The sequence below is a fragment of the Chiroxiphia lanceolata genome, chromosome 5 (genome assembly GCF_009829145.1).
Source record: "Chiroxiphia lanceolata isolate bChiLan1 chromosome 5, bChiLan1.pri, whole genome shotgun sequence".
NCBI classification, from domain to species: Eukaryota; Metazoa; Chordata; class Aves; order Passeriformes; family Pipridae; genus Chiroxiphia; species Chiroxiphia lanceolata.
The window spans coordinates 22,589,048-22,614,257 of NC_045641.1; the positions used below are offsets into that span (position 1 = coordinate 22,589,048).

General features: G+C 38.2%; 1 protein-coding gene across 19 annotated transcripts in view; it reads left to right on the forward strand.

Annotated features, from left to right (window-relative positions):
- The window catches only part of CADPS2 (calcium dependent secretion activator 2), a 295,682-nt gene that overhangs the window by 52,469 nt on the left and 218,003 nt on the right, over positions 1 to 25,210 (forward strand). For all 19 annotated transcript variants that reach the window (XM_032687469.1, XM_032687472.1, XM_032687479.1 and 16 more), the window contains exon 2: positions 10,038 to 10,151. In XM_032687469.1, the coding sequence (XP_032543360.1) occupies positions 10,038 to 10,151 (114 nt within the window). The remainder of the gene's footprint in view (positions 1 to 10,037; positions 10,152 to 25,210) is intronic.

Below are 25,210 nucleotides of genomic sequence, written 5' to 3' on the forward strand. Positions count from 1 at the left end.
TAGGGAAGCTAAAAAGCTTTACTTGAAAATAACCATTCACAGTTTATGTATATTGTCAGTTTATCTTTCCAGTCTCCTAAGGAATTGGTATTTTCATGTTTCTATTGGGATGATGAACTGAAGGATGGTACAGGTATGTTGTCCAAAAGATGCTGTTGTACAAGTATAGTAATCAAATGTAGGACATGACGATTTTAAAGGTCTTTTCTAACCTAAGTAATTTTGTAGATTGGATTGGAAAATAGAACTGAATGCAGCCTTGGCACGTTCTTAGATGACATCAGATTGAGAGGAGCACTTGATAGCAGAAGAACAGGGCTGCTACTCAGGGGATTCCTGACTTCCTGATCAGATGAGTCATCAAAAACTTCCAACAGTTCAGCACAGAGGAAAGCCAAGCCACACTTCCAGGCTAGAGACCTATGCACCTTTGCAGATAAGCATCTAACTGGCTGGGCTTTCTCCAGCAAAGGACCTGGGGAACCTGATGGAGAGCAAATAGAGTGTGAGTTGGGGGAATGAAGGCTGGCTGCATGTTCAGCTGCATTAACAGGAGTGCAACTAGGAGGTCAAGGGAAGTACCTTTATTTTTCCACCTGCTTTACACTGGTGTGGCCACATCTGGAACGCTCTGTCTGTTTTTGGGTCCCCAAGCAGAAGAGTGAAATCAATAACCCCGTCAGGGTCCCCTGAGATGATTAGGGAGGTGGAAGACATTATAAACAAGGGGAGGTGTAGAGATCTGGGTTGGTTTAGTCTGGAGAAGGTTTAGAAGTTAACTGCTGTCTTGTAGTCCTTAAGGGGAACAGGGCTATAGGGAAGATGGACCAGATTCTTTTAGAGGGGCACAAGAAAATAACAGGAAGGAATAGTCACAAGCCATGACATGGAACTTCTGACTAAATATTAGGGGTCTGGGTCGGAATTTCAGAAAAAGCATTGGAGCAGGTTAAACACAGAATCCTCAGTATTTTCATCCTTGGAGATACGTGGAACTTGTCTGGACAAGGTCTGGAACAGCATAATGTATCTTCAGCCTAGCATTGCTCAGAGAATTAGGTTTGACTACATGAATTCCAGAGATCCTGCCCATCATAAATTTCTGTTTCACAACCCTGACAGAGAAGGCAGACAGAGTATGAAAACAATTCTGGTTATTAATAAAACTAGATAATTTATTTTGTGGAGATTTGATAAAAGTACTTAGTTTGGTGAAATATTTTTTAAACATTATCAGAACCCAGAATAAAATGAATACCTTGTTCTGGATTTTATTCCAGCTTTCATTGTTATCCTTTCTATTCCTTGAGTTTAAGCCGAACTAATCCTGAAACATGTTGCCACAGAGTGTGATGGGAGTATAACTTGTATTGGCCAGGTGCCAAACACAGTCTCTTAGTGTTGTGGCTTAACCTGGCAGGCAGCTAAATACCACACAGTTGTTTTCTCAGGAAACCAGACTGTGTGATGGGTTCAACACACAGGAGGGACAGGATGTCCATCCAAAGGAAATTTGACAGGCTTGAGAGGTAGGCCTGTGTAAACCTCATGAAGTTCAACAAAGCAAGTGCAAGGTCCTGCACATGGGTTGGGAAAATCCCAGGCACAACTACAGGCTGAATGGAGAATGGATTGAGAGCAGTGCTGAGGAGAAAGACTTGGGAGTGTTGGTGGAGAAGAAGCTCAACATGACCCAGCAATGTGCACTGGCAGCCCAGAAAGTCAGCTGTACCCTGGGCTTTATCGAAGCCTGGCCAGCAGGTTAAGGGATGTGATTCTGCCCCTCTGCTCTCACAAGACTCTGTCTTTAGTACTGCGTCCAGCTTTGGGGGCCCCCAGTATAAGAAGGATGTGGAGCTGTTGGAGCAAAGCCAGAGGGGGGCCACGAAGATGATTAGAAGGCTGGAGCACCTCTTTCGTGAAGACAAACTGAGGGGTTGTGCAGCCTGGAGAAGAGAAGGCTCTGGAGAGACCTCATTGGGTTCTTCCAGTGCCTAAAGGGTCTACAAGAAATCTGGAAAGGGACTTTTCAGAAGGGCACATGGTGAAAGGACAAGTGGTAATGGCTTTAAACTGGAAGACGCTAGGTTTAGATTAGATATTAGGAAGAATAGTTCTTCACTGTGAGAGTGGGAAGACACTGGAACAGATTGCCCAGAGAAGCTGTGGCTGCCCCATCCCTGGAACTGTTCAAGGCCAGGTTGGATAGGGCCTCGAGCAACCTGGTCTAGTGGAAGGTTCCCTGCTCACAGTGGGAGGGTTGGAACTGAGTGATTTTGAAAGTCCCTTCCAGTCTGGTCCATTCTACGATTCTGTGAAAGGCACTGGCAGCTGAGGTTCCCACCATAGGCAAGTATCACTGTGTTTATCCCTACTAGGTATAATTTTCATGGTAACCACATGAACCATCATCAGCTTTCTTGGCTGTAAGCTTTGCTTGCATAGCTTTCAGGCATGACTGATCTCCTTGTGACTCTGGCAATTGCAAGTGAAGCTGCAGTGTCCTTATGTATTCTGCATGGGAAATGGTGTCAAAGAGTGGTGGCACAAGGGACAGCAAAATGTAGCTGCCCTAAGTGCAGTGTGTCTATGCAGCCACTCCAGACCAAGAGGAGATCAGTGAAGTCTGCAACACGGGGGAAACAACTAAAATATTATAAATCTAGATAATGATTGTCAGCTAAATTCTATAGCAAATCTTGGTTGTAGGTAAAAAGGAAATGATTGCAGCTGTTCTGACAACCTCATTTCAGTGGAGATAGCTTTTATTTGGGTGTGATATTTACTGCATTTAGGAAAAACACATAACAGATGCTTTCTTTCCTAATGTAGCATAGTCTGTAAAATCTTGATTTTTCTTTTCAAGGATAAATCTATCATTACTATGAGCAAGTTCTAAGCAGTTAAATTTTTCTGTATTTCTTTATATGTTTTCATTCTTCTGTCCAAAAATTAGGAAAGTCTGATTTTTATTTTTTCTTTCCCTCCAGAAAATATTAGTTCCTCTTTTTTCTCAAAATACTTGCTTTTCTTTTTCTCTCAGGTACCAATCTGACCTTTCTAGAGTCTGTGTTTAGTTCTGTATTTGGGAGGTCAGTGAGGTACTCTTGAATGCCTTCACATAAATCAGACTTTGCTTTGTTCACTGCCCATGATTTTTGTCCCATTCTCTCTACTCCCTGAAGTGAACCAACATCCAAACCCTCTGCTGCTTGTGAAATGTTTGACAATTCTGTCAAAGAATCCTGAATATGCTGCTCTGGACAATGAAAATACTTAACAATGCATAAAGTATTTATAACTTAAAATGAAACACACTGTAGGTGGAATTCAATGAAGAGTACATTATTGGCAGTGTTTCAGGTTTCTAAACAAGTGTCAGGCAAACAAAAGGTAAATGCCATGTTGTGCTTGTTAGATTATAAAGAAAGATAAATGTGTTTGGTAAAATGTATTGGTTGGTTTTGGTAATCTAATATTTGATGCTACAAGGCACTGAATTGTTGCACAGTGATTATGTACACAATGTAGTGTGCACAGAGTGACAGCAAACAGAATCCTTACAGACAGTGTTTTACTTGGAATAACTTCAACTTTAAGAAAATCAAAGAACAGCCAGGGTTGCTAAGTGACAGCAAAATATTTATCGGTTTTTTTAGAAAATCAAACTGGTTTATGCAATGAATACTAAAGGACAGCATATATTATGTGCCACCCACATGCTGTATAGGACCATTATTGCACATAATTAAGACCTGCATAATTCAGCACAGTAACCACAGCTATCACCTCTGTCTTTGTACTGATATTTTCTAATACTGTTTATTTAGTCTTTCTCAGGAGAAAATCTCTCAAGTAATTCACTATAAATGAGTACTCTCTATCTCTGCTCTGAAATACAAGTATTATTTGTGTGTAGGCAGATACTGGAAGAGGAAGGAAGGTGGGGGAGAAGGAGGGGAAATAGACTGAGAATCACTGTTTGTAACCGGTTTTCTGCTTTTCAGGCTTACTCTCATCACCAGAGTGAAATGAAGCTCGTTAACAGGCAATAATGTGGCACAGTCGCTTTTTTTTTTTGGAAGGAGAGGATAATGATGGGTTTAGCCTAAGGCTTTGTGCCTTGCTCTTGGCTCTCACAGAGGAACTGTGTGTGGCTTTCCAGGGTCTGGAAAAAGAGGGCTTTATCCAGAGTGGCTTTACCCAAAGCCCTCCCCACCACCATGGAGGATGAGGGAAGCTGAAGTTACAGCAGAGTTGATCTGGAGTGAAGGTTTGGGTAGCTCTTGGTTCTCAGTCCACAAGAGAGTGAGCATTGTTTCAAGTGTTGTTAGATGCTGTCTTGCCATTTTTAAGGCTCATTTGAGAAGAGGAAAGCTGCTGTTTTGGGCTGACCAGTATTGCCTCACAGCTGAGCTGGGAGACCTTGCAGAGGAGACACAGGGAGGGAGTTGCTGAACTCAACATACTGGAGCATGCTACTGCAGTTGGAGTATTCAGGAAGGTGGGGAGAAAAGTAAATGTCAGTTAGATTGGCACTTAACCAACTACCTTTAAAGGCAGAATAAAATAATAGGAAACAAAATCTAAAAAAAAACCTAACAAAGCCCGTGTAAAGCACACACATGCTCCTTTTATAGGCACATGGAGCATAGATTGAAAGCTTGGTTTGATGTGCAAGTGGACCTGCTAGATGTGTAGGGCCTTGAACACATAGTCTATTTGAATTGCTAGGAAATTATAGGCAGTTGAATTTTTATCGTCCTGGAAGTTGTGTGTTAAACTGAGCGTCGCTGTAAATGCATTGACCTGTTGAATCATCCAGATTTTGTTCTGGCTGAGGATATGGGCAAGTGGGATGGTTAGTCCTTGACATTTCTACTCTTTTTTCTTTTTTCCTTGGCAAAGAAATTGTCAGGACAAGAAACAAAGCTACGTTCAAGAAGTGTGTGAGAAGTTAACCAGAAAAGGATTTCTTTGTATCTTCATTTCTGTTCATTCGGGAGATGAAAATTTATCTCCTGGCTGAAGTGGAAGGGAGCAACAGCTGTTTGAGGGAACCCTCACTTGGCTCTTCTCCCTTCTTGTCTCAAAAAGTATTTTTGACTGAAGTTTTTCAAAAGCAACTGCTACTATCAAAGGCATTAAAACAAATGGCATAATTTTGAAATAACAGAGCTTCTAATTTTTTTGGAAGTGTTCAGGGACTTAAGTCATGTTTGGTGCTACAGACAATACACATTGCAGCATTTAGGGTTTGGGAAGTGGCTCTTTGGTTGCCTCCTCCCTATCCCTGTACCTTTGCAGTCTGCATAAGAAATATTTTGTCTAGCTCTGTCTGTAATGGCAGTCATCACCTCCTGCTATTTCCCTAAAATACCCATATGGTCTGAGAAACTTAATTTCGCACTACAGTGTGGGAGGAGAGAAGAAATGCTGTTGCTTGTGTTAAGGTCAGGAGGTTATTGATCCTCGCAGAGATCCCAAGTCGGAGCGTGAAGACCTGCAACCTCCGGTGTTCCTGAGATGGCCACAAGAATTTACTGCTCCAGTACCAGCTCCTGGCTCACTGCACTTGTGGGGAATAGGGGAGTGTTGCTTACCAGCATCTATGATGCTCGAGGGGGCAAGCAAACGCCCTGGCCACATGTTAACCTTGTTCATTTTTAAGCCCAGAGTTTTCTAAGGGACAGTGGTGCTGTGAGTTATGTCTTTGCCAGCTGCTGTTGGCTGCATATGATTAGGGCAGTAGTGAGCTGCTCTGTTTACTTAGGCAGTGAGAAGCAGATGAAGAGGCTCTTAATTGAGCATCAGACTCAATGAAGCTATGGTTTTATTTTTTTCCTTCTATCTTTCAAAGATAAATAAGCAGTATTACTGTTAAAAACGCATAGATGCTTCATTTTTCCTTCAAAATGTTGGAATTTATTATTTAAGGAAGTAAAACTTGTGACATTGGAACAACTCTCTAAGCTGCCAGATCTATTTGAAATGCAACTTCTTATAAAAATAAGAATTTAAACTCTGTGTAAAATCCGTGTATTGAAATTGTTTAAAGGTATGAGTGGAGCTAAACTAGAAATGCCTCTAGGTTTTAATACCCAAGTTTTACTTTAGAAGGCAAAAAGCAATTGTTTAAAGTGGTGCTCGAAGAGGATTATACTTGGATATATATATAAGACTTCTTTGAAATGTTAAATGCAAGGTTAGAAATGTTTTTAATAGTTAAGTGCTTGAAGCTCTTTCTTACCTTTGTATTACTCTGTAAATTATAAAAAGTTAAATTGCTACTGTAACTTGAAAAAGTTATTCTTAATTTAATTAAGTAGCTCTTTGAGAAGTTTACCATAAATATATGTTTTCATTCTTTGACAGTCTACTGAGATTAGCAAATGTAAAGTAAAAAAAATAGTGTTACCTTTTTTGAAGGCACAGGGATGGAGGGGGAAAAAATTATCTGCTGTGTGGCTGCAATAAATTAAAGACAAATTTTAGGGTAGTTAATCTTGTTTTACCTTAAATTTGTTTTGGTTTGTCTTCAGTTGTTTTGCAGAGTGCAACCAAACCTGATATTCTGAGTCACTGGAATTTAGTTATACATTCTCCCATGAAGCAGCAGTAGTTATTTATGAAGTATCACACAGAGTTACAACAACACATTTCATACCACTGATAATGCACAATCCAAGTAAGCAATACAAAACTGAAGCAGGCTGATGGAAAGCAGCAGAATCAATGAAGCTTTGCTGTACACTTCAGGTGGTATTCAGTTTACATTTAGGGCTACATGAAGTAATGTAATTTTTTTCTTTATTTTACGTTTCCTGTTCGTAGTTCCTTCTGTTAGAATTAAAATGTGGAAACAGAAGCACTGACAGTAAAGATGAGAGGAAGTTGGGAGGGACTGCAAGCACAGGTCTGATGCGTCTTGCACAGAGCAGAGCAGGAAAGGGCACATGCAGTGGAAAAGCGATGGTCCTGCAGAAGGACTTTGAGCTCCATTATGTGAAGTCCTACCAGAGAAAATGTGTCCAGGCTTACTGCCCTTAAGTTTAAGCATTTCCTTTGGGATTTTGGTTATGCGTGATGTCCTTATCTCTTGTTCCATGTTGACCAAGATGGACAACTTCAAAGGTAGCCCAGACTTCAACAAGTTGAACTGCTTGACAGTGTCCAAGAGTCAATGTCCTGTACAGTCACCTCTTTCTCTCCTTTTACTATTGCAGCATTCTAATACAATTACACTTCCCTTTTTTCTCTGCATTTCTAAGCTGCTACTTCTACTGTTAGTTTTGTTTCCTTTTTAAATGCTGCAAATTGAAGAGTGCTAATGAATTCATTAAAAATGACCAACATTAAAAAAAAAAAGAGAGAGAATTCACTGTACACATAATATTCTGAGAAGTTAAAAAACCCAGAGGACCTGTATGCTGCAGTAGACTACTATAAATTATTCTGTGTCTTGACAGTTAATGCAATTGAGTTTCTATATATGACAATATTTGAGACATGTAAAATAGACTTGAGCTCATCCTTAGTGCAAGTTGTAGCTTTTTATATTTTACACTGGAAATATTACTGGTTTTTAGTATTGTGGGATAACTTTATTCTGCACATCTAGATTTTGCACTAAAACATTAGTAATTTAAGAAATATACAGTAATCCTAAAATGCCACGCAAACCTTAGAATTTCTTACTACCTAAAGTAGTGACTATGAAAACCATATATGAATATTTTAAAGGCATTTCAGTTTGCTGAACTATGATGGTTAGAAATGAGAAAGTTGGAATTAAATTTATGTTTCATTGCCTTATTCATAATGTTTTTGTTTCACATGTGGGTAATAGACAAACAAATCACCTAAAGAATGAAGTCTGCAAGCATGAAAACACATTTCCATAATTGTCCTGGCAGGAAGCCCATGTGTTCTTGTGGCAGAGCTGTGAATATTCCATGGGATGAAGGAGCTGCTTGCTCAGCAGTGGGGCACTGTCTGCATGAGTGCTCGTCTCTTTTTTAAGTTACAAGAGCAAGTGTATGCTGAAAAAAGAATTCAAATCATCCTTAATGATTTGCATTTTCTGATATTTCAACTTGTCTAAAATATTTAGAAAATGAGAGAAGAATAAGGGGAATCAAATAAGGAGAATAAAGTTTGATTTCTGTTACAAACAGCTCACATCTGTGGTGCACATTCTGTGCAAGGAATGGATGTTTGGCAGGTAGGTGGATAGATGCCATTTTTGCTGGGTGTACAGATATAATACAAATACTTCTCTCTCATTGATTTTTAACTAGCAGTGGTACAGGATGGCTTGGGTAAAGTGTTAGGCTGCTGCTCTCTGGAATTCCTGCAGGAAGTTTATCCAAGTCACAGCAACCTCTGTTGAAGTTTGCTTGCCTCAACAGGAGGCTGTTTTTTTCTGTGGGGGTCTCCTGGGGCTTGTTCTGTGTCGTTAATTGTTCCATTAAGATGAGGAATAGAATTATCATGTATTTTTACCTAGCTTGGATTATTTTTAAGGGTACAGTTCTTTGACTTTGCATTGCTACTGCCTACATTTGATTATTTTTCAGAGGATTTCTGATATCAAGTTTTAGATGGCATCTAAACTATTGTTTCCTGTCAAAATAGAACAGCTTTCAAGTGTGCAGTCAATTTGGAGAGCTTTGCAGAAAATTACTATGTTTCATAGGAGCACATGAGTCTGCAAACTTAGCAAAGTTTGTGTAGGATGAAAATTCTCCCTTGATATGAAGAAAATAGAGGTTGTCCAAGGTAGCCACATTATCAGGATAGCAGAGTTTTTGCTAATTTAGAAAGTGTTGTATATTAAATGACTTCAAAGTGTTGACATAAGGTCACCATATTTACTGTAGATGCCAAAAATTTCTTCAGTAAGAAATGATTATGCCATTGGGCCAATGTTATTTACTCCAGATTAGCCATTACAAATATAACTTTTTGCCCTCTGGGAAAATATTTCCAATTTCTGGTTATATGTTCATTTGTTTATTTGTTTTAATTAAGCAAAATACAGGAAGGATGAAAAAACTTTTCAGTCAGTTGTTTTGGAATGTTTTATAGTGCTAAAGTTCAGGCAAGACTTTACTTGAGTTTTTATGTTCTGGAAAACAACTAAAAAACCCAACTATTTATACCTCTTGCTTTGTTATATTAATGTTAGTGGCAGTCTCCTTTGATGTGATATTCAAACTTCTCACAAATTTGATAGGGAGAAATATCTTACTAAGTATTTCAAGAGTTGATAGGAACCTTGGCAAAAGACCTCTGTCTGGATCCTTGGAGAGCTTTCAGACTTTGCTTTTCCCCATAACATTAAACTTTGATAAAACTACATTGATTGCAAGGTTTAGTCATGTAATGTGTTCTTCTAGGAGTTTGTTTTCAAAATGTACTTAACTTTGATATGAAGTGCACCAAATGTAATTTGGTGTCAATCTTTGAACCTTTTGGCTGCTGTTACCCAGCATGTCATTCATGTCATTCATAGTGTTATAGCATCAGTGGCTACAGGTCCATTTTGTTCACAGTGAGCATGCTTGTTGAAACATTCCAGGGGTAGTGCTGGATTACTCCAAAAAACTGAGGTATCTCAGTTGTTTTTATTCAGTTATTTGAAGGTGGAAAAAAATGACATATTTGAAGACTGCAGCTACATTTTATTAGCTGGTACTGCTACCATGGGGGAGGTCAACCATTATATTCAGTATATGCATATAAAATACTGCTCATAAGTATCCTTGCAGACTTACCTGTAACATCCCAAAGACACCAAGGAAAGGGCAGAGATTTACTTGCATGCTGTGTACCTGTATGTCTGGCTGCCACAACCTGGCTTGCCAAGGTGGCACTCTGAAGAGTGCCATACACTGGGGAGCCAGGTGGCCGGGGAGCCTCTGCCTTTTCTTGCCCATCCATGGCTTCCAACTGTGTATAGTGCTGCTTACTTTTACTTCAAGACTAACTGCATTTATCATTATTCTCTCCCCTCTCTGTTTTTTCTTGCACAGCTCAACAAGCAGCAGCTGCAGTTACTGAAGGAACGTTTCCAGGCCTTTTTGAATGGTGAGACGCAAATCGTAGCAGATGAAGCATTTTGCAATGCTGTGCGAAGTTACTATGAGGTGAGATATGTGCCTTGTTTTCTGTATTGTTTAAACAGTTCACAGTATGCCTGTTAGTGCAGGTACAAGGAAAGTAATTTTAAGTTTCAAAGGCTGTGAACTTCCAAACCTACAAACAGTTTCTTCCTACTCCAGCTTTGCCATTTTAAAAGTTGAAATCTACTGCCTGGGCACAAGAGAGAAACTGAACTGGAAAATACTCACCCTTTTTGAAGAAGGGAAAAAATAAAGGATAAAGAAGATAAAATAAAAAAAACCCTGGTGCTAAAAATGTTTCTGGCAGCGTTTGATACAACTAGGCACCACTATCTTTATGTCCATATGTCTAAGGTACCTCTTTTAATAAGCACTTCAGTTTTAAGTTACCATCCTGAGAAATACATCTTCTGATTTTTAGTTACCACGTAGAAGGTTTTGGAGAGGACCTGCCAGTTCCCTTCCAAAAGAACAGGTTTCCATGCAGCTGGGCTAGCTCTCACATTCTGTTGTGTCCTCCCAGGCATGTTCAGTGTCTTCAGTGCATATCTGTAGATGTGGTTTGAATTGCCTAAGGGACAGGTCCCATTCCAAACTAGAGGACAGTTCACTGTCATTTTTTTTAACCTCAGAAGCATATGGCTAGCAAATTAATTTCTTACTTAAGCAAATGTTACTGTGAATTCATTTTGTTCCATCTAACTGCCCAATGAATCACAAGGGCTGTATGTTAAACTTCTATGTCTTTTGAGGGACCTTCCTCCATATTTCAGTCTACCACATCTTTTTTTTTTCAAAATTTTTTCTTTATTTTTTCGGTATATTATTTGTTCCATTTCTCTGTCAGCTATTCTTTGCTAGTGAATAAGCTTTTCTTCAAGAAGAAAAAGATGTAATTTAGGTCCTAGCTTGGTTTTTGTCTACATTAAATTATATTGCACAAAAAAAAGAGAGAGGGGTGGGCAAATGGTTTTCCTGTTGTACTGAAATCATAGGACTCAGTGTGTAGAAACAGAACTATCTGTAGAAATCATAGAACTCAGTGTGAGTTTCTCCAAATTATAATCTGATAAATGCTGTGGCGTGTGAAATGAAGGAATTCTCATAAAAACACTTGTGAAAGGATGGGGATGGGTCTTCAGGTGAAATGAGAATATGAACACTCACAAGGTACTATGTAGGTGTGTGAGAACACTACAGAAGTTTTTAGAAAGTAATCAGTTTTTCTGTGTAACTGATGAAGAAGTTGAGACTGGGAAGAAGGAAAGTTTGGAAGACAGTGCAAGGCAAGGCTGAGCTAGTTAGCAACCCAGAGGTAGGTTTTAGAGTAGTGGGGTGTCTCAAGACACTGAAGGTGGGGTAGAATTGAAAAGGATATAATGTTTATAGTTCATTCTTTTAGCACACTGGGTAAAAACTTGTTTTATTAGAGTGTAGAAGTAGCCTGTCTTTTGGAAAGAATGTGATAGTGAATAAAAATGATTTTAAAATAAATGTCTAAACAGTAACTGTTCTCTTAAGATTTACTTCATGTCTCCTGTAACTGAGATTTTTTGGGCACATTGAGAAGTCTGATTCTTAGGATATCTGCTCTTGCAATGAAAGGCTACACATAACAATCTAAGATAGCCTTATCAAATGCAAGGCTCAAATTTTCTGGCTATTTTCAAACATTCACTTCTTCGAATTAAATGTTCAAATGTTCTAGGTGTCCAGTTTCAAATAGAGAATTCTAAAAATCTCAGCATCATTGTCAAGGATATAATGACAGCTAGGGCTAGTAGGATCTCTTCATCCTGTGTTAATACATCATGATCTGATAAATCAGCTGTAATTCTGTTCTTCAGTCTTTTTTTTTTGTTTGTTTATCCCAGCCTCCCAATTCCATTTTTCGTCCTATCCACAGATTTCCTTCCAAACTTGTACAACCTTTTCCAGTTGTGCATTTTAAGTCAGTGTTTGCTAGTAATTTTTTTAATTTATTTTTAGGGTTGTAGTTGATAGTCACCAGTAGAGTGAGTGAATAGTGCAGTGGTGGAATTCAGCTGGAGACTTAGTTCAAGCTACTGCTCCTCTTTAATGCATTTTAATAAAGTTTTATGCATCTGACCACATACTCTCATCATTGCTTATATGTGTCTCTTGTGCTTTTTTAATTTTCTTTGTTACTCATTTGTTGAAAATATTAATCTATATTAATTCTTCATGTGTTCTGCTGATGCTGTTCTCTGATGGTTTCTATGTCTACCTCATCTGGTCTGTCACATTTTCTTTGTGGTGATGTTTGTAGTTTGAATTATGGACATCGTCCTTGTTTCTGTCATACATCATCTCACAAACTTCAGTGTTAATTAACTTACACTTTAGTTGCTGGCCTACAGTTCAATTTTACCTGACAGGGAAGGGAGCAAATATGTGGTCTGCACAGTAATTATTTTATTCTGAAAATTATTAATTTGCCTTTAATCCTGTGCAGTAGTCATGGTTTCAGACTTATTAAAATATTACTTGCAAATCCAGGGTATATTAATTACTGTAGTTGATTTCCCACTCTTTAACTTTGAATATGAAAGAGAAGGTCTGTTTTGGGGATGTGACATAAATTCTGTATCACTACTTGCAGGTGTTTTGAGTCACTATAATCTGTAATTACTGGATTTGTTCAGAATGTGTCCTCTCAAAAATGTAAGAGTAAGATCTAAAGATTTAGGAACTTATTATTGCTCAGTCTTTGATTTACTTTTCTATAAATATTTTCAGAATAAGCAATTTATTTGCTAAATAAATAAATAAGAATTTCAGCATTAATTTCACAGTGATGTAAGAGTAATGGTTTTTAAGACTTAGTATGAATAATCTGGCATTGGTTTCAATTTATCTTAAAAATGTAGTAGGAAAAAAATCATACTTCTCTTTAATTTCTAGAAATTATTATGTTCATGTTCTGTGTAGTGTCCCCCTAGCATGCCACCACACTTTCTGATAGTCTCACTGAATTTAGCATGTTTCATTTTTGTATATGTGTAATTACGATTGTCTTGAGGAATGATTTCCTCTTCTATCCCAGTTTCAGCAAAGGCATGGAAATGTTTACAATTCTCTTTCTGAAATCATTCTCTCAGAATTAGCATGAGGGGGTTTTTTGGTTTTGTTGTTTGTTTGTGTGGGTTTGGATTTTTTTTTGTTTATTTGTTTGTTTAAATTCCATTTCAGACATTGAGCCAGATTCTGATCGGTAGAACATCAGATGCTGGTGCTGCTTTTCAGATAAAGAGGAAAGTTCAATCATATGGCAGTTTTTTATAAGTAATTATATTGAACACACTGCTAAATGTAAAATTGAGAAAGTGATTTGTGAAATAAAATCTTTTTTTCATAATTCAACCCAGTATTTTAAAAACTTGTCTGTAAAATAGTAGATAATCTTTCATTCATCAATTCTTGCATGCTCTTTCATTGAGGTTGGAAAATATTCTTGTACAGAACCCTAGTAGGTTCATTCACCACCTCTAATATACTTACCTTTAATAGGTATGCATGTATCTTGGGCTAAACTCACAGTGCTAATTCTTTAGTCTTGAATTTATGCAGTCTTAGATATCATTAAAATGGGTGTGAAGAACTATAATGAATGTTTGAAATACTGTGGAAAATTTTCAAATTGCAATGATTGCAAGTTCTCAGGTTTTCAACTCTGCTTACAGCAATGTGAAGCTGCAAGAAATGTTATATACTGGTCTTTTTGCTGTTTTTCTTGCTGCTTCATTTTAAATATGTGGTTCTAAATCATAATTACTGCATACTGCTTAAATCTGAATATTAAATGCAGGATCTGTAGCAGTGTGAGGCATTTGCAGAATTTAAAATCAGATTTAGCTCAACTGTACCAGTTTGCCTGTGATAAAAACATCATATTTAACTTACTTTCTATTTAAATTGAGGTGTTATAGTCCTTGGCAAATTAAATTGTTTTCTGCCACAGTCAGGCCATAGGAAAGAGCTGAGGTGTGGCCAACAGCAAAAATTGATGAAGCAGGAGATTTGGGTACAAACCTAGGTAATAGGTAGGCACTGGCAAGTTGGAGGAGGGGTTTAAAAAAGATGAACTGAAAGTAGAAAACAGAGAAAATCAAAAATAAGAAAGAGCATAGAAACCATGTCATAGAATTATAGAATGATTTTGGTTGGAAGGGACCCTAAAGATCATGTAGCCCAACCTGCCACAGGCACAGACATCTTTCACTAGGTAAGTTGCTCAAAGTCCCATCCAACCTGACTTTGAGGACTTCCAGTGATGTGGCATCTACAGCTTTTCTGAACAATCTGTTCCACTATTTTACTGCCCTTATTATTAAAATTTCTTCCTTACATCCAACCCAGGTCTATCCTTTACAGCTTCCTAGGTGGTAACAGAAAGCCTTTCCCTTCCCTCTTACCAGTGTAGGTAGGCGGCACCTTTCAGCTTCTGTAGTAAGTAGACCAAGTATCCTACAATTACCAATCTTCAGTACCAGATCCTGAGCTGCTGATGCAAGTCTTTTCACTTACCCTCAGAAAAGGATGAATTGTGTTTATGGGAGATTTTTCATATGAAGACATTAAGATGTTGTGTTTCTCTGTAAAGACATTAAGTTGTGTTTCTGTAAAGAAAGGAGTGAAACAATGCTATTTCTACCCATAATTCTGGATAACTTGGTCTGAAGATTTTTTGCATGGAAGTGAGGGGCAAAAGGGTCTTACTGATGAAATCAGAGAAAGGAACTACTTTCTGGACTATGGTACTTTGGTTGCTTTTACAGTTTGATTTTTAATATCAGCTGTTTTATTCAAGGCAACAAAAGGCATTGTTGATCCTGATGAATATTTCAGACATGAAGATGACACCTAAAGGAACCAAAATGCATTCATTAGAATCAAAACATAGTACACACAAAATAAATAGTAATTAAATGTTGGAACGTTTTTATATTATTGAGGGAAAATAATGAAATCGGTAGATTAAACATTTATTTAAATACGTTAGACTAATAAGTGTAGAAGCTAACAGGGTTTCAGGGCATAAATTCATTGGTCTCTGCTTTCATTTTTCTCAAAAGTCATAATTGGCATATGCATGTATTTAAGGATATGGGGTTTTTGCTCTGCTCTAATCCTCTTCAAAAACCTGAGTAGCATGGGATTTATTGTTGGTACAGTCTCATTTGGAGAAACTGTTTCAAAAGGATGTTTTCTTACATTAATCTTGTGTTTTGCCTTTCAAGGAAGCCTTTCCACACCAAATATATTTGTAGTTGCACTTATTAGCACTTAGACAGTTTATTTCCTTCCAGTTGCTTTAAAACATTGGCAGACTTGAGGTCAGTGTAATGTTGGCATGGGGACTGTTATTTTAGAGGTCTGTTTTGGATCACCAATCACAATTTGGCATGTAGTGGGGATTGCCTCAGTGTTAGCAGTCTATTTGCGTGAAAGAAGTGAGGGGGAGATAAGATACAACAAATTAAAACATGCTTTACATGATCTCAACCTCTTCCTGCTAAGGAGAGACCTGATAGAGTGGAGCTGCAAGCTTTGTGATTCATGGCTTTCTCTTGAGAGGCTGTTGTATTGCTATTGCGTGGAAAGTGTATCATTGCTGAAATCCACAAAGTCTCTTGCGTTACACATAGCTACATGTAACTATTCTTTTCATTTTCAAAGACTGGAAATCTGCTTTTCACTTCCACCTGTATAGTGTCAGAGAGGCTGTACATCTGCACAGAATAGCTCTTCAAACTGTGTCTGTCCAGTCTCTTTGGACACCGGTATTTGTGGATGATCACTGTTAATTTGTCTGATGATGTCTGTTTCTATGTTAGCATTGTTGTAACAGAATGAGGTAGATAGTTCTGAATGAGGTAGATAGTTGATGGATGGAGTTTAGTGGATTAATTACATCAATCCTTTGATTTGGAAGTTGTGTGTGCTGATAGGAAGAGAGAAAGGAATGGCCCACTGAATTTAGATGAAAAAAAATTCCAGTACTGGTATCCTTTTTGTTCGTTTTGTGACTGCTGTTGTCCCAGGCAAAGAAGGATTCCTTGTAGGTCTGACTCTTCACCACAGAGATAATTAGTGTTGGGTAGTGAGGTGTGTCTCTAATGTAGTAAGCATTATGTGACATTAGTTACTTGTTTATTAGATAAATTCTGAATGTCTGTTAATATGAACAAACCAATTAGAAAATCAGGAATGGTTTGAACTGTTACACAACAGTGAATTAGGTCTGATTTGCTTAACTGTTTTCTCCTAATCCCAGTGCTGTTTAACTCAGTCTCAGAGTTAACTTATCTGGACCTTGGTTTTGCAGTTAACAACATGTTGCACTGAGGCACAGACTATACACATTTTTTTTTGATCTTGTCTTCTGGGCAACTAAAAGCAGTGGGGATTTTTTCAGCTAGCCTGATACTAGCAAGAACTGTGACAGTTTAATATATCTGCCAAAATCTTGCAGGCGATATTATCATTTTACTCTTTTTTTTTTTAATCTGAAAATCATTATTTGGAAGGGTTTTTCTTTTGCTAGATGATGAAAGGATGGCAACTTTTGATCTTTTTAAGTTATTCTTCCTGATGCCTTTTCCAGGTCTCAAGACAGACGTGACTTCAAAGCCCTTTGGATGTGGAAATAATATAGCAAAATATTTCAGTAAGAGTCATGTTGATGCCAATGTGTTTTCCTTTATGCCTTTATATTGTGATGTCTGTGTGTTCCAGTCAGCAGTATCTCAGGGACTCTCCAAATCAATGGTGAGCAACAGGACACTTTTTTTCTCCTTTCACCAGTCAAACAGATACTTAGATATTTAGAGAATTGCTCTCTCTCTCCATGACCAGAGGGAGGCATGTAGTTTCATGTAATATCATACTTGAAGTGTCTCTGTACAAGACAAGTGAAAATTCCTACAAGATTCCTATGAATTCCATTTGAGTCAAAGTTATTCCAATCAGGGTCTCTGTCACCTGACTCTATAGGTTCTAGAATTTTCTCGCACAATTTCTTTAGGCTTCAAGTTTGGATTTAGCAATCTGCTATAGAAAGTTGCCATATTTTTTTTAATTAATCATTTCACTGAATAGCAAGCAACTACTATCTAAATGAGTTTTTGATCTTCAAAACCACAAAACCCCTAACCAATGAACCAACCAAACACCCCAAACCCAAGCCACTAAGCAAACAGGTAGTAAAGGAGAAAACCTCCAATTTTCATGTGCCTTAGATTGAATTTCTAGGGCTGATATTTACTCTGTATATTATTTCGCTTACCCTTGGATTTCTAGATGGTGGGATAAATAACTTCTGTTCGCATATTTTGATTGAACCTCTCTGTCACTTTTTTACTTTATGTTAAAAAACTTTACCTGTCAAATCCTTAGAGATGTGTGACTTGTCAAAATCTTTTAAACTTTAAAGTAATGTCTTGAAAAAGTGGCATTTTCTCTCAGGGGTGAGTTTATAATCTCTGAGTAAACTAAGCTAGTGAAAACATGGCAGTAAGGGATAAAAAGGGTCAGCGAATGCATGGCTGAAATCCAGAAATCAGTAAACAAGAGGTGAGGTTTTAAATTCTCACTGATCTCTCTCAACGCCATTTCATATCTGTTATGTTACTAATTTCAAAAGACAACAACAAATTATTATATCCAGAGAATTGTGTAGGTAGAACACAGACAGTGATGATGTTAGTATTTTCTAAGTGATGATTTTCAAGTTTTGATTGATCTGCATTACCTACCATGGGGTATTTCTGAAAAGCCACATTGGAAAACAGGATTATTCTCAAGTTTTTATTTTCTAAAGTACCACAGAGATGGCTTTTTCTATTTCATGTTGCCTTAAAAAAGTTTTACTCCTGACAGAACAAACAAGAGGTTTCTTCAAAATTAAATGTAGGCATAAAATTTCTATCCACACAAGATTCTCAACAAGAAACAACATTATCTTAAACAGAGCATACTAAAAGAAATAGATTACCCAGTCTGTTCCAGTTAGTAAATGCTGCTTTGAGCACTGCTAGTGAACAGTAACTACCTCATTAAGGAAACTTTCTTTCCACTTTGCCTTGCAATAAAGCCATTTCTCCTAATTTCCTAGTTCAGTTTTTCTTATTAACTTAAGCTCATTGCATTAACTTAAGCTCATTGCTTAGCTTGTTGTTTGTTAAATGTGAATTGTACAATCTCTTATTGTATTATCCTTCGTATAAATGTGTCTGTCCTGTGCCGCCTTAGCAAAACAAAAATGCTGAGCAAATTCCAAATTCTTAATCTGTAGCATAGAATTTGATATCAAGCATTTATTATGGTCCCTCTTTGGACCTTTCGCTTTTCTTATTTCTTAGGGTTTCAAACAGAGCCCCAAATCCTGTTACAGTTCTGATACTTTGAGATGCTTTATGTTTGAGATGTTTTAGTCCTGTATTTCCTTTCACCCAGATAGGTGGTGGTACTTACAGAAGTGAGTGATCAGAAGGGATTTGAATTTTAAGAATGATGTAAAGGAAGGAAAATATGTCTGCAGGTGTTTTGAGCAGGTGTCTAGGGCAGCTGTACACGGAGCTACCCTGTCTGTACCTCAGTTAGCTTGTCCAGAACTGACTTCTGTCTGTCTGCTTGCCAGCATGTTGTCCCAAAGGTGTGCTCCAACATTCAGAGATGAGTCCCACACAGCCTCCCTACTTGTGCAGTTGTCAGTGACTGGCAGGGTGATTAAAGACTGTGTTGCTGGTTTGTTTGTTTTTTTTTCTTTTTTTCTTATGAAATAGTCAAAAGTTACAGTTCTGCATCTCCACTTACAGATCCATGTGATCCTAGATGTGTCTATGATTGAATTTCTCTGGACGTTTTTGAGTTTCTTGATATTTTCAGAACTGATGGCAAAATAAATGTTAAGATGCTCACCTGTACCCTGCTACTAGGGCAGCACTGCCCAGCTAGAAAGCTGTGGCTGGGTGCTTGGGACCTGTGAGCATCACATAGCTTTCAGCATTTTCCCTCAGTTTGAAATGTCAGCATGCTGGTTTGCAGCCCAGCATGAGAAAATAAATAATCTCCTGGGGATGAGACCTTGATGTTTTTGTTGCATTTAAGTTTTCTGTTCTTGGTGTACTTTTCCCAAACTAGGAAAGGTTTTCCTTTGAGAGCGGCAGTCATCCTTTTTTTCTATGTGTTTATGTCTCTGCAATTTTCACAGTGATAAATATGCTCCATGAATAATATGTGATTCTGCTCCTTGTATGCAGGTATTACTGCAGCAGAGCCTTCCAAGTCTAAGAGTAAAAAGTACTTTAATCTACTTTAATCAGACATGAGGTTTCAATTTCAATGAAATCCAAGCTTTTCTCAAATCTTTATTCCTGAATAGGCATAAACACAGACTTATCTCCCCATTTTGAGTCTATTCACTCACAAGTCTTCTATAATCTTTCTTTGAATGTTAACAATAAAAGGAGTCAGTCTATATATTAGATTACAGCTTGTTTATTTGGTCTTTCTTAGTTGATCTCCTTGGTTTGTTTATGTCCAGAGTCTAGAATGCTGTGGTAGAAATCTGTGGGCAAATTACAAGAGTCAGTATTGTAATACTGTTTCTTCACTGTTTTACTGGTTGTGTCTGAATGGAATTCAGTTTGTAGTGCTTTCAAGAGTATTTCCTTTGTAAGTAGTTAAACTAGATGGAAGCAAAATGAAACAAAGCAAAGCTAAGTGTCTAGTTCTGTACTGTTTTTCTTGCACTGCTGTAATGAGCTGTGACACATAAAATGTGATCAGTAGTACTGAAATGCCCACTGAAATCCCTTTGGCTTCACTCTATCATCTCTTGCACTTTCCTCTAGGGCACTAGTGCAGCAGTCTCTTATTTGAGGTGAATCTGTACATTATTAAATATCCTTTATTTTTGCCTTCAGTTAAGTAATTTTATAATTTTAAAGTCTAACCTTTTGTAATGGAAACCAAGTTATCTTTTTTCCCTTGGCTTTTTATCTTTTGGTAGCTCAATAAAATGTACTGGAAAACTATGAAAAAACCCCACAAAGCCAAATAATTTACCAAACTTGATTTTAAAATGGGCAATGATCAATTACAAGTTTCCCAAACTTATTAACATTCAAGCGGCAATATTTTGTCAGATCAAAATCCAAGGTATTCAGCATCCTTTCTCGGATACCGCCAGATCAAAGATTTCTGATGAAAAAAACAGGACAGGGGAGGTGCATGATTTCCATCAGTATTCTTCCCGATTCCAGCCATCAGGGCTTAGGATGATCCTCTACCTGTCCACCTTTCCATCACTGGTAAAAGCATAAGGCAATTAACCAGTTTTTCAATTTTGTCTTTCAAAAACCAGAAGAGCTTGTGGTTACTGTGTTCGTATTCTATGCAGACACTTCTGTGTCTGGAAAATGAGCCTTGTATCAGTTGTCAAAATGTTTCCTTTTCTCATTTCTCAGAAGTTTTTTTTTTGGGGAGAGAGGGGATATGGGGGAAGTTTTAGAAGCCTTGTTGTCTCATCTCCAGAATCAATTACTTTCCTCGTCACTACTGTAGTGGAGGTGATTTTAGTTGCTCTCTTACCGTTCTTTCTCTATTTGGTTTGGGAGAGAACGATGGACTTAGAGAAGTGATCTTAAAGTACAAACATTTCTTCTGGACAGTGATGTCCTGTCCTAACCATTATCCAAATGTTCAATTGTGAAAAGACCAAGTAAGCTGGTCCTTGAGGCCCCAGTAATTGATGTAATTCATGTAGCTGGAGAAAAAAGTTCTTTTGAAACACAAATTCTGATCTGCAGCAGTAATTGGTGATTAATTGTAAATGATCCCTGTTGCCTTATTCCAACTCTCAGCCTCTGAATGCTCTTCAGTTATGCAGCAAATACAATTGAGAAAATGAAACAATGGAACTAAAAGAAGCAATGCTTTACATTTATCTCCTTCTGTTTCACTACGTGCTTTGAGTTGACGGGCCTTCTCTGCCTTGATCCTGGCAATGGGCTCAGAGGGGAAAAAAAGTGAGCATATGTCAAAGTTTGCTGGGAACCCACAGCTCCACCACAGCTGTGCAGATCACTGTGATGTTTTTAGCTCTCTTTCCTTCTTGGAATAGTGAGCACATCCATAAAGGCTCACTGGGAAGTAAGCTAAAGCTTTCATCTTCAGCATAAAAGAGATTTACCACTTTTCTAATCAAACTAGCAGTGCTTACTGCTTCAGAAAGTCAGTCTCTGCTGCTGATGAACTGATGAAGAAGGAAAAGGTAAAATATCCTTCCTCCCTACTTGAGTTCTCTTGTCACCATTATGTCACCAATCTACTACTCTGAATGTAGCATAGGTCAAGGCTGTTGTTGAACTTCAAAGCTAAGACTGAAAGGAAGGACCGATCCAAGTCCACACCGATCACAGGCCCTGAAGAGAAGATGAATTGAAGTCCCAAGACTAGTCGTCACCCTTATGTGACTAACAAGTCTCACTGTTAGAGAAGTGAGCTCTAAACGCACAGGACTCGTGCTAATGGCCATTGGCCCAGGTATGTACAGATGCTAAAGTCCTTTTTATGGATATCTCTGAAACAAGAGTTGAGATGTCAGCAGGATCTACTTAAAAAATACTACTCTCTCCTGAAAGGATGCCTTATTTCTGACAAGGAGAACTCTCCTACATTTGAGGATGAACACAGAAGGAGTAGGTAGTTTTTGTTTCCTTGGCAGGATCACAAAGATGGGTCTGAGAACTGCAGGTGGGCCATGATCCTTCCAATGTGCCAGCCTCATCATCATCATGACCCAGCATGTGCTCAGCTTGTACCTAACTGCATTCTATAGGTCTCTGAGGAGGAGACTGAATTGTCTGCCAACATTGCCAGACAGTTTGATGATGCAGAGGTCAGACTAAAAAATGACAGCAAGAGAGGAAAAACTTATATGTGAGAGCTTTTCTAACTATTTTAAAACAGCCTGTGGAACAAAGATAAGGCCTCTTTGAATAGGAGTCAGTTCGAAATTTCCAAGCAGCTGAGGGAAAGATACTTTAATTGTTGTGAAATGCAGATTTTGATTCTGTCATGAACTCTGAGAAGAATTGTGTATATCACTTCAGAATCAGATTGATCACTGTAGGTGTCTTCAGGCTTAGCATTGTTTTATGGCTCTTGATCTGAATATGCACAGTAATTTCTTCTGACTTAAAATATGAAGATTTGCAGTGGCTGTAGGCTTCACAGTAATTGTTTCTTTAAACCAAATTTCCTCTATTGAAAGGGAAGGTACATCTGTCTTTCCTCAAATGAGACAGGAGGGTAATGCTACTTCCCAAACATGTTTATGAACCATTAAAAAGTTGAATAAATTGTCCTGAAGGTCAAAAATGTGTGGGTAAATAACATGTGCTACGGGAACTGAAGTAACTTCAGTAGTCAAGGAACGAGACACTTCTTTTAGATGAAATACATGAGCCCTGTGATTGTCTATGAGCCCAGACCGGATCCTTCAAAAATATGGTAATGACAGTGAATACTGGTGGCCGGGGAGTCTGCAAAGCATAAGCGGGCAGAGAGGGGGAAAAACCTTTTTTAATGAAAGCTCTTAAAATGTAGTGAGGTTAACAATGTAGAAAACATTGCTTATGAAACAGTCTACAAATTTAATTTTTGGAGATGGTCTTGATTTGGCTGTTAGCCTAAGTTGGAAAAGATATTAATCTATTTTAAGTTGATGATGTTAAACTGTCAGAAAAGGTTATGGTTAAACAGCAGTGTGGACATGTTAACAGCTTTAAAGCCAACATTCCCTTTCCACTCAACAGATTATGACACAGGAGTTGGTGATTTGAAAAAGAAATCTACTTTTCCTGTCAAAATAGTGTTATAGCTAGCCTGGTGACAGCCTGTGAGTTGGAATTTAATTTCTTACCTTCAGCATGAAATGCGTGACCCTTAGTACTCATACTAAAGCAGCATTGCTACCTTTTTATCATCTTTTTCTTGGCATAGAGCAGGTAGCAGAAAGGTCTCATCTGCCTGCTGCATGTTCAAATCCATTGCTTTGTTTGAGGAAATGCCCAGGACTTCAGTGTCCAGCATTCTTCTCTTCGAATACCAATGTAACAATAGAATAATTTGAACTAATGTAAGTATTTAGCTCACTCTTTGTTGGTTCTTTAAAATGTTTATTTGTTTACCTTTAAAACATATTTCTAAAATGGGCCAATCTGTGATCCTGAAACAGTTCCTGTCCTGGTTGAAATCATTTGGAGACAGAAGCCCATTGCAATTCAGAGATTCAGAATGAGTGCAAAATACCTAAATTACTGTGGTGAATGGGTGTGTAGGGTGTGTGGTTTTTTGCTTGTTTGTTTGTTTGTTTTATTTTGTTCATTAACTGAGTAAGCTTTATAGTGAAAGAAGGTAAAGTGGGTTTGGAATACATAGAAGCTTAAAATGGAAGTCTGAAAAAGTCACAAAATTGCACTTCAGAAGGTGATTTCTGTAAAATGTTCTTGGAGCACTTGCAAAACACGTGTAGCTGTGTGACCCAGAGATCCAGCTGTTACTTTTCAGCCTATCATGAGTCAGACAGATGGCCTAAGCATGGCCCATTAATGAAATAAAATGTATTCATGAAGAACAACTACAAGGGAGGCTGTTTATATTTAAAATTCAGCACGCATTTAGCTAATTAATAGAGCTTCAGCAAGGGACTCATCACATTACAGCCTTCAGAAATTTATTTATTCTGGACTATAGCAGCATATCAGGCTACATCTTGGCAAAATGCTAAGGTTCTGGTGCTTGCATTTGGATTGACAGGGCTGTTTAAACTAGAAATCACCCTCAATTTGTTAGATCTGTGCCAAGTTTCAACACGTCCTGTGCAAGGCCCAGAAACCAGTTTTCTTTCTTACATGAAGGTTGGTTTAAATTTGTTTGGAGTTCCTGAACTATAAGCAAACGTGGTGTTTTAAAAAGTAGGATTTAAAACAGATTTTTCCAGTGATTATCTGTTCAGACAAAGCATGAATAACGGACCAAAACTCTGTGGGAATTCTATGTGCATAGAATCATAGAATATCCTGAGTTGGAAGGGACCCACAGGAATCGTCCAAGTCCAGCTCCTGGCCCTGCACAGAACAGCCCCAAGAATCACACCATGTGTCCAAATGCTTCTTGAACTGTCTGACTTGATCCTGTGACTACTTCCCTGGGGAGCCTGTTCCAGTGCCCAGTCAGCTTTTGGGTAAAGAACCTTTTCTTGATATCGAACCTAAACCCTTCCTGACATAACTTCAGGCTATTCCCTTGGGTCCTGTCACTGGTCACCACAGAGAAGAGATAAGTGCCTGCCCCTCCACTTCCCCTCATCAGGAACTTTTAGACTCCATAAGGTCTCCCCTCAGTTTCCTTTTCTCCAGGCTGAACATGCCAAGTGACCTCAGCCACTCCTCATTTGGCTTCCCCTCTAGACCCTTCACCATCTTTGTAGCCATCCTTTGGATGCTTTCTAATAGCTTTATATCTTTCTTATATTGTGGCACCCAAAACTGTACTGTTATTTACAGTTCTACTATAAACTGTGTTTTACACAGAAACTGCTGTTGATGCCTTCCCTTCTGTGAGGGCTGGGTTTGGCAATCAAATGCATACCCTGCAATACAGAGCCAGTGAATTTGGATGGCAAGGAGCAAAAGGTTACCATAAGCAGAGCTGAGTGTTTGTTTTTCATATTTGCATAACTAATCGACAGCTCATTAGGAAAGCTGAAAGCTAGAGGCAGGAAAACAAACTGGGTGCAGCAGAGAAAAATTATTGTTACAGCGTTTATGTACCAGGGAAATTTCAATGATGTTAAAAAATTGTCATTCAGGAGGGCAGATGGAGTGGTCTGTCAGGAGGCCTCCAGAATATCTTTCAGCTGTGTTGATGTTGTCACTCATCTCATACAGTGGCTGTGCTTTTGCAGCATGCTGCCTGACTGCTACAACTGCGGCCAGAGCTACAATAAATCCTGTTGCTTGTTATGGTTTCCTTCTCTGAGTGCTCCTGTT